The sequence below is a fragment of the Macrobrachium rosenbergii genome, chromosome 28 (genome assembly GCF_040412425.1).
Source record: "Macrobrachium rosenbergii isolate ZJJX-2024 chromosome 28, ASM4041242v1, whole genome shotgun sequence".
Lineage (NCBI taxonomy): Eukaryota > Metazoa > Arthropoda > Malacostraca > Decapoda > Palaemonidae > Macrobrachium > Macrobrachium rosenbergii.
Window position 1 is genome coordinate 33,628,747 of NC_089768.1, and position 10,000 is coordinate 33,638,746.

The 10,000-nt window shown below is 37.9% G+C and overlaps 1 protein-coding gene across 1 annotated transcript; it reads right to left on the bottom strand.

Annotated features, from left to right (window-relative positions):
- Positions 1–2,381: 2,381 nt before the first annotated feature.
- On the bottom strand, positions 2,382–6,023 carry LOC136853926 (uncharacterized). Its single transcript, XM_067129824.1, has 4 exons — positions 5,545–6,023; positions 4,515–4,696; positions 3,944–4,048; positions 2,382–3,183 (listed from the first exon to the last, which is right to left on the bottom strand). Exons 1-4 carry the CDS (start codon positions 5,794–5,796, stop codon positions 3,018–3,020), a joined length of 705 nt encoding a protein of 234 aa, XP_066985925.1. The 5' UTR covers positions 5,797–6,023; the 3' UTR covers positions 2,382–3,017.
- Between the last annotated feature and the right edge of the window lie 3,977 nt (positions 6,024–10,000).

A 10,000-nucleotide genomic window follows, 5' to 3' on the forward strand; every position in this document is an offset into this window, starting at 1 on the left:
TGCACCACACACAAGATCGTCTGTAAGATAGGTTACATTTTTAATTTGCAATTTAAAACCTAAGAATTTTGTACAGCTTGACTTTTGGAAAGTGCGAACAATGTTCCATCCATCAACTTCTGCTTCCAGAAATACGTGATTGTCATTGACCAAGTGAGATAAAGTTAGTTTATTCCATCTTTCAATCTTCAAATAAAAATTCTCTCTTGAAAAGTGTTTTGTTCCTCCATCCACGGAGTTGTGGAGGCAGTTTTTGATGAGCATTGTAAATGACAGTTGGTAGTCCGACTGAGGTATAAGGAGGAGGGTGTATGTTTTCTGCCCTTCCTTGAACAGCTCTTTGGACCAGAAGGCCGGGAGATCTTGAATGCAGGGCTTTGGGCAATCTCTAACTACAGAAACTCCCTGTATCAAAGTACACTGGATAATTGTGCGTCCACAAGGTTTTCTAACGGGTACTTTCCACATGCTCTCCGAGTGAGACTTTCGGGAAACTTGTAAATTGTGGTCTTCGACGTTAATGGCAAAGGAATGCCAGGAGTATTGCTGTGCTTGGTAGCCGCCTTCAAGTGTCACGCCTTGCCCTCTGTTCATCAGCTTTATTTCTGGCCCTTTTCCATTGCCAGAATCGAATCTCAAATTGAACTGCTCGTTGGTCGTGACTATCTCAAATTCAAAGTGCCAGTTTAGAACTCGTGGTTTTACTTTGAGATTTATTGGAAGTGAAGATGTCATGTTGGACGACTCTTTCTGGTAGGGAACACATGGCTCCCATCCCGACAATGTACCACACACAACGTAATCGAGCGTCAAAGACAGAAAAATAGTCGAGAAGCCGAGAAGACTGACGTGTGGGCCCATTTTAGCCTGTCCCTAGACTGAGGGTGGGTGTGATGTTACAGTAGTACCATAATGATTTCCGTCTACGTGTATATATTTCTCCTAACTCGACTGATAACACCAGTTTTATGCATCTATCACTTCCTGACTGATAATGAAAAAACACAGCCTCTCTCTCTCTCTCTCTCTCTCTCTCTCTCTCTCTCTCTCTCTCTCTCTCTCTCTCTCTCTCTCTCTCTCTCTCTCTCTCTCTCTCTCTGCAAGGAAGGACGAACGCTCCTTTCTCAGTGACACAGAGTATTGGGGAGTAATGCAACTAAATACACAAGACATATATACGATAGAAGCAATCAACATACAGTCACGTGTGGAACAGAAATAAACCTCCGACTTACCTCGGGATAGAACCCAGGTCTTTCCGTTTAAAGGTTCAGTTGGCAGTGCCCTTACCTTTCAATTGAAAGACCTGGGTTCGATCCAGATGTGCGTCAGAAGAGCGCGTGTGTTATATATACTCGTGTATATATATATATATATATATATATATATATATATATATATATATATATATATATATATATATGTAATGCACTACCTCATGCTTTCACAAAACCATTTAGAGCCGGTGTCGTCAGGTAGGTAGAGCCTTCCGGTCCTCATCCAGTCTCGTGGGAAGAGGCTGCTAACCTTAGTGCCATTGCTTGAAACCGTTACAGCAAGGTCGCCCGACAGGTGGTGGATTGGGTATCGAAACACGGTCCTTGTAAATGTTATCCTATTGATGTACTAGGTTCAAGTAAAGTGCAAGAACAATAATAAAAGCATATCATGGGGTACCGAAGTTCTTTAAGTTTTTTGTCAATTTTTTTTGCAGATGAAGGGGAAACTGTTCAATGTCAATTGGTACCAATAAACTTTATTTAAAAATGATCTCAGTAGTTACTCTGCTCTATATGGTTAATTTTTCTATTAATTTAGTCTTTGTTGTATGTTTAGGCCTATCATTTTTTTAATTTAGGCATTTTATTGTGTGGAATACTTTCGGCAGTTCCATGACTTTTTGGAATATTCTCTGAGAATTAAATTAAAAATAATGAAGAATTATATAGATAATCGAGATACCGAAAAGAGATTTGATGCCTGTTTAAACAATGACCATCTACAGACGGCGAGAGTTCTGAGGGTAAAGTGGAAAAAGATTATTTTTACACACACTGTAGGAAACTTGGTTGGTCATTAGGTCACTGAATACAAATCTTGAAATAATCAAATTTATTTGCAAAATCTGTAATATGTCACAACGTTTCACATTGAGCAAATGCAGTTCATTCTAATAGTCTTTGTTCTAATGATAAACACCTAAATATATGTATGTCAAGAGACAGAGTAGTTAAAGCTCTGAAGAAAAAAAAAATGTGTAGACTTTGAGAGTTAGTCGAGAGTTCGCCTATATATATATATATATATATATATATATATATATATATATATATATATATATATATATATATATATATATATATATATAAATGAGGCCATTGTAAATTTCAACTTTATTTACAAGCTGATTAGAGGCTCAAAAAGCCTTCGTCACTGTCTTTCTAAAAGATTTTTGTATGTCAAGTTTCACTAGTGAAAAAATATCGTATTGGCCCAGTGAACCAACTGAAAATTCACGATAGAAAGAGGCTCAACATGTACAACTGCTGGTGAATAACATATACAAAGCAAAAAATAAATAACATTTCAATAAATAAAGGTAACAAAATCAACACATACAAACACTCCACTAGGTAATTGTGTCGACCCAATTTTGAGGAGTGAACCGTGACAGAAGATGATGGTTGAAGATAAGGATAAAAGGAGACGTGGAGAAATATAAACAGTATCCATTACATGGATAATTCGTCTTTGCACGACTGGCAAAGTTACAAGGAGTTACATGTTAATGCATCAGGAGGAATATATCAAAGGAAACGCAGTCTTAGTCTTTCTAAAGGGAATTCATAAGAAGAAGAAGAAGAAGAAGAAGAAGAAGAAGAAGAAGGGAATAAAAGAGACAGACATATTAGTCATGAAAGAATTCTAATCTCAGTTCGGATGACTTCGTGAGAGCTTCCAGCTTACAGGAAGGCGTCTGCTGCTCCTTCAGTCAAATTGGGTCGACTGAGGTAGTACTAGGGCGAGATAGGCACTGCGTTGGACAAGATGTTGGCGATGGACAGCGGACATCCAGCGTAGATGGAGTCGCACGAACCGTGTTCGCGTCCGTAGTATTCTGCCTCTGTGTATTCGTCGGTGATTTCATTATTTTCGTAATGACTCGAAGATCCTATGGTCGCGCTGTCAGAAGAAGCAAAAGATGATTAACTCTTTTTGGTTGTTATTCTGAATGGCGAATGACTTCCCAAGTATTTTATTACATTGTATTGATAATGATGATAACGTAAGTTGTAATGGCTCTACAAGTATTTACAATCATAAGAAGCCCAGGGTTGAACAATCAGCACGAATCTGCCTTTGAAATGTATGTACGAGTTCATATCTAAGACAGAATCTGGCTTAGTACTTCTTACCCTTTATCGTTTTCCACTCATACATTAGAGTTACGTTTTGGCAATATGTTTTAAAATGCTTCCTTCCAAAGCTAGTCATCCTGATTTCGTGTCTTCGTTTCTCCGAAAACTTGAAATTTCTCATAAACGACCCATTTATAATAATTTCTCATAAACGACCCATTTATAATACAAATGTTTAAAAAAAGTAATTACAATGTTAAAAATGATAAAGCGTTAGTTTGTGCACAAAACTGAAATCTAGTCCCTAGGGTACAGGTTGGGGAATGGCTCTGGGGTTGGGGGAAAGTTTTGTGTGTGTGTGTGTGTGTTTGTGTACAAAATGGGTAAGGGGAAGGAGAGGGAGGAGTTTGAAAGAAAGTAGAAGACGAACTTGAGTAGCAAGAGGAATTGGTCGGATATAAAATTTCCGTAACTAATGTTTTTTTATGATAAAAGAAAGATAATTTTAATTAATGAATCATCATTATTCAGCAGGAGGGAGAGAGAGAACGAAAAATTCTTTGTGTATTGACATTAGCACTTACGATAGGATCATGTTGACGACTTCACCAAAGACCCCATGATCAAATGGTAGCTCTGCCACTTCGCAAATGGTCCTCAACGTACACTCATGGCCGTCAATTCCGAATCTGTGAAATAATAATAATAATAATAATAATAATAATAATAATAATAATAATAATAATAATAATAATTGAGTATTGAACAATTCAGCTTAATCAAATGTTTCTAACAGTCTTAATTTTTGATAAAGATAAACACGCACGTGCTATATATATATATATATATATATATATATATATATATATATATATATATATATATAAATATATATATATATATATAAACTGCTGTTTTTTCCAGTATTAGAGAAAATTAAATTTAACATTGGGGGTAATTCTCTGCGTATTCCAGAGGGGCTCTTTGACCTCAGTCGGGCAGAGGAACCCTCTTTTGGTGCCTTCCCCGGGGAACCTGAAGCCCATAGCAAGTATTAGAATGAATTAAAAAGCACTGCGACGCAACCACTGCTAGTACTAGACTCATAAATTCCGTCGCAAGTTTCAGTAACGGTTTTTAGCCCGTTTTGCTTACGTGGATAAGAACGTTTCCATTTTTCCGAGGAAATCTCTCCTGTCGTCGCTGCCGGCGCCGTCGAGGCTTCTCCCGAGGTTGATGTCGCTGTTGTTAGGCAGTTTCACATTCATGTTGATGCCGAAATCTACTGAAACGATTCCGGGGATGCCTTGTACACCTATCGACAGTGCAGTTCTCATCTGGAACAGATTTTGAATTTCTTCAGCTTTGGTACTAAACTGAGAGAGAGAGAGAGAGTAGACGCACAAAAGATTAGGTCATTTAAAACAAAATGAACTTGAGATTAGATGAGGAAAGTTTTTTCTCGCTCAAGTATTTGCAATAGAGTTGAAATGAATGATATTTCGGTTTTTTCGCTGAAATTACCAAATGCTTGCCGATGTCCACTGGAAGAGAAACAATATCTAAAATTATAACTGTGGCCCTAACCCCTGCTGGAATAAGGAAAACTTAATCTAAACAAAAACAGGCGGATTCATAAGTTTAGATATACAAGTCAGTTGCACAGTGGAACGACAGTACAAATTCCAGTATAAAATGCTTATGTGTTCGTTCATACATCACGGAAGGACAGAAAGGATAATGTGTGCATAAATACTATTTTTCGTGATAATGAACTTCAACTAAACTTGCTACAGCATTCGTTTGTTTTTTGGTGAAATGTAACTGATTATATATATATATATATATATATATATATATATATATATATATATATATATATATATATATATATATATATTGTTTGATATATATTATATATATATATATATATATATGTATATATTGTTTGATATGTTTCACTAAAAGGAATTGTAACAAAAAAGGAATTATAACGATAAGTGTTTCGTCTCCGGTCAACCCTACCCAAGATCTATAAAACCCTACCTATTCATAAACAACGCACACAGTGGTCACACACATATACAAACATACACACATACATACATACATATATATATATATATATATATATATATATATATATATATATATATATATATATTAATGAAGCAAATTAACTTACGACAAGCGTTGATCCCGTTGGGAAGTTAAGGGTTCGTCGTTTGCGATACTTGGCAACTCTGCTTTCTTGGGGAATGTCCTGTAGCCATTCGGGGGCGGCAAGATAGTCTCTCGCAGAACTTTTCAGGATACTCCCACTCGAATAAGTAACAGGATACGACGGTAGGAGGAACGCTGGTTCCTCCTCCTCCGTGGAGGCGGCTTGACTCCAGGAGAAAAGGACCATCGATAAAAGAATGGCTTGTAGCATCATTTGCGGACGTTTTTGTTGCGGACTCCACAAGGTCTTAACTTTGAAGTAACCGTTGCCTGAGTTGTACAGGTTTTAAAAGTATGCTGCTTTTTCTTCTGCTTTTGGTTGATGATGATGATTATAATGAAGATGATGCCGTTGACTATAATGTGCCAGCAAGGTACATTTTATAACAAAAGTTTATGGCAAGGTGAAGTAGGCAAATCCTCCCTGAGTGATTCTGACCAGCACGCAAGGAAACTGATGCTGCCGGGACGTTGACGCTGCCTTATATACTTACGGGCAAAAGCCCACGATGGACCAATTATCGAAACTACGCTGGACCTCTCTCTCTCCATGTTGATATTCTTATGTCATGTAGGGGATACTTTGCTATCAAAATGATTGATAACGCTTTCATGCAATGTTTCCTCGTCCTCAAAATATTGCAGAGCCCCTTATGTTAATGTTCTTTAATTCAGTAGTCTAGATTTTGTGCGGGTTTGTTAGGAGTTTATTTTGAGATATCTTTGTAGGTTTCTCTTCGTGTGGTTTTCATGTCATTCATTGAAAACTTACTGGAGCATGAGTGAATTTTCAAGAGATCTTGATTGTGCGTAAGTTAGCCTTCCGTTCTTAGTAAGTCGTTGATGTTTTTGATGGACCCATGCGCTTCTCCGCATTGGCTTTGACTCACGACAGTCGACTGACTACCAGTCAGCAAAGGCTCAAAAGATTGCCTAGAAAATAGGTCTAAATTGTTACCTCTCGCTTAAGATCAAACGTGGTACTCGCTTTATGCTTTATATATCTCTATCTATATATATATATATATATATATATATATATATATATATATATATATATATATATATATATATATATATATATATATATATATGCTGTTTCAGGTTCTGTGTAATTTCGCACGTATTTGCGAGACCTAGCGTTACATTAATTTTGCATTTTAAAAAGAGAACTTGCAACATCATGTGACTGATCAATGGCAGAAGCAATTTGAATGATATGCAATTTTGTCTTGAGAAATCATTGATTATTTTATAGTAATTTTTTCGGATGATAGCTCTTCCTGAAGACCGTCGTGAGCTGATTAATTTTCCAGGAATTATTTGTGAGCTAAAGTTTGTGCAGTGTACCTCACGCGGTGCACTTTAGACATCACTTAAGGTTCTTTGCAGCGTCCCTTCGGTCCCCAGCTGGAACCCCTGTCATTCATTTTACTTCATCTCCATTCATATTCTCAACCCTTCCATCTTACATTTTTAACATTTGTTTCAACATTATTTTCAGCGCTGAATGACCTCGTAGGTCCCAGCGCTTGGCCTTTGGCCTAAATTTTATAGCCCAATCCCAACTCAATTTCCAAAGTTTGTGAATTCACACATCCTATAAAATGCTTATTAATAGCCCAGCGTTTTCCACAAATCGCAATGGATGCCGACTGGCACAGAAACCTCCGTTAATGGCCAGGCATTTAAATTGATGTATGAGAACTGCTCTGATTATCCCAATTGACTCACATCGGCTTTTAGCTGCCGGCTGATACAGATTTTTTCTTTCTTTCAGTTGTTTCTTAGCAACTACGAGGAATGAAAAGTTTCTAAAGAATCTCGGTCAGCCAGATTTGGATGCTGAACTGCTGTTCAGAGGCTTTTGTATTCGCAAAGATCGTGGAATTATCAATTTTAGTTTTCTGTGAGAGAAAAGTATTGAGATGGCTTTGTCTGTCCGTCCGCACTTTTTCTGGCCGCCCTCAGATCTTAAAAACTACTGAGGCCAGAGGGCTGCAAATTGATATGTTGATCATCCACCTTTCAATCATCAGATATACCAGATTGCAGCCCTCTAGCCTCAGTAGTTTTTATTTTATTTAAGGTTAAGGTTAGTCATGATCGTGCGTCTGACAACGCTATAGGACAGGCCACCACCGGGCCTTGGCTGAAAGTTTCAGGGGCCGCTGCTCATACAGCATTATACGCTGTACAGAAAACTCGATTGCACCGAAGAAACTTCGGCGCATTTTTTACTTTATTATTATTATTATTATTATTATTATTATTATTATTATTATTATTATTATTATTATTCAGAAAATGAACCCTATTCATATGGAACAAACCCACAGGGGCCATTGACTTGAAATTCAAGCTTCCAAAGAATATGGTGTTCATTCGAAAGGGAAATACAGAAATAGGCGATCAGTTATAAAAAAAACATAAATTAACAAATTAACAAAATATGACCAGAATCTGGTTTCCAAACACACACACACACACACACACACAACACACACACACACACACACACAAATCCTCAGACTCACGAAGACATAGGAACACAGATACATCGAATTTATTCCAAATATCCATTGATGTGAGGTCAGGTCCTGATTATCTCAGAAAAATCGGTTTTAAGACCAGACGATAACAGAGGGTCAGTGGAAAACAGACCAGGAATGAATTATGTTCAGCGTTCATCTTTTTTAAAAAAAGTAATAAAGCAGTTTCAAGGATGTTTTTATGGATGAAACCACTGACAAGGATTACTTCGTTGGCCTCTGCTTGGTTAATTCATTGGCCTGACTTAAGAACTCAGACCAACGAGCTGAGTAACAGCTCTCCTAGGCTGGCCCGAAGGATTAGACTTATTTTCCGACTTAAGCCAATGGTTATCTATTGAGAAAGGGACCTAATGCTTGTGGAAGACCTCTTGAGACTGAAATAAATTTTCTTCATTGGCCGGTCGGAGACTCGAAGTTTGAGGAACTCAAAGTATTTGTTCTTGAGACTTTTCTATACCCTGTGCCGTTAGATGTTTGTCAAAAATCAAATGGATTACATTATGAACATAGTTCTTCCCAGCTTAATACCCCGTTGGTGGTAGTGCCGTCAATGCACTTCACGCGGTGCACTGTAGGCATTACTTAAGGGTCTTTGAGGCGTCCCTGCGGTCCCTGGCTGCGACCCCTTTCATTCCTTTGACTGTACCTCCGTTAAACTTCTCTTTCTTCCATCTTGCGTTCAACCCTCTCCTAACAATTGTTACATAGTGCAACTGCGAAGTTTTCCTCCTGTTATACCTTTAAAACCTTTTTGCTCTTAATTTCCCTTTCAGGGCTTCATGACCTCATGGGTCCCAGCGGTTGGCCTTTGGCGTCAATTTCAAATACTCCATTCCATTCCATTCTCAGTTTAATCCTTAGTTGGGGTCGCTTTTTTGATGAGCCTTCTCCAGCTGCTTCTATCTTTGAACGGCTTATTCCATTATTGGTTTTGGCAGATGGTTTATGGAGGGATGCCCTTCCTGACTCCAACCCCACCTATTTATCCGGGCTTAGGGCCGGCAGAGAGTTGGGCTGGCTTGCCACCCCAGTGGCTAAAGCAATAGTGTATATTGTATTCAATTTTTATGTTATTTTACGGGATTTCTTCCTGTCCGATTTCCTATTCCACTTTACCGACGTTACGGAGTTAAAGCTTCAGTATCAAAGATCTAGTTGTTATGTTTATAGGTATAACATTTTTTTTTTTGTTTTTAAGTAATATGAACTGGCGATATCCTCAGAAGAATAAAATATGCCGGTGGGTGACATTGTACCTGATAAATCTATTTCTATGCAGAGGTAGAAATAGTCAGTGGTTCTGCTCTACACTGCTGCGTTTGACCTTGGCAGTGGGTCATTTGTGCTCTTCATTGTCTGACCTTGCCAGAGAGATCATATGAATTCATTCGTTGATTAAAGTTAAAATGTTCCAATGAAATCATAGCATACGGTTAATTCCCACGCCTTTTTAATTGTTCCAGCTGGGAACTGGGATATGAGGCTGAACTCCCGTAAAACGAAAAGACTATTGATTAGCAGATCTCGTACAGATATCCCACCCCATCCTCCCTTTCAGGTGGATGGAACTTTGCTGAATGAGTCTGAAGTTTAATTATTCTGCAGTAAATGTAACTTTTGACTCACATATAACTTTTGAGAAACACCTAATGAAAATTTCAGCAAATGTCACACGAAAGTTGGGTGTTGTTCGTAAGGACTCATATGTTTATAACACCGATAAAACCAATGCAACCTGATTTACGTCATTTCTACTTCCTTTACTGGAGTACTGTTCTCCGGTGTGGATGTCTGCTTCTGCCAGAGATTTATCTCTTTTAGATAGAATGGTTCGTGGTGGTAGGTTTCTGTTTCCTGATAGTA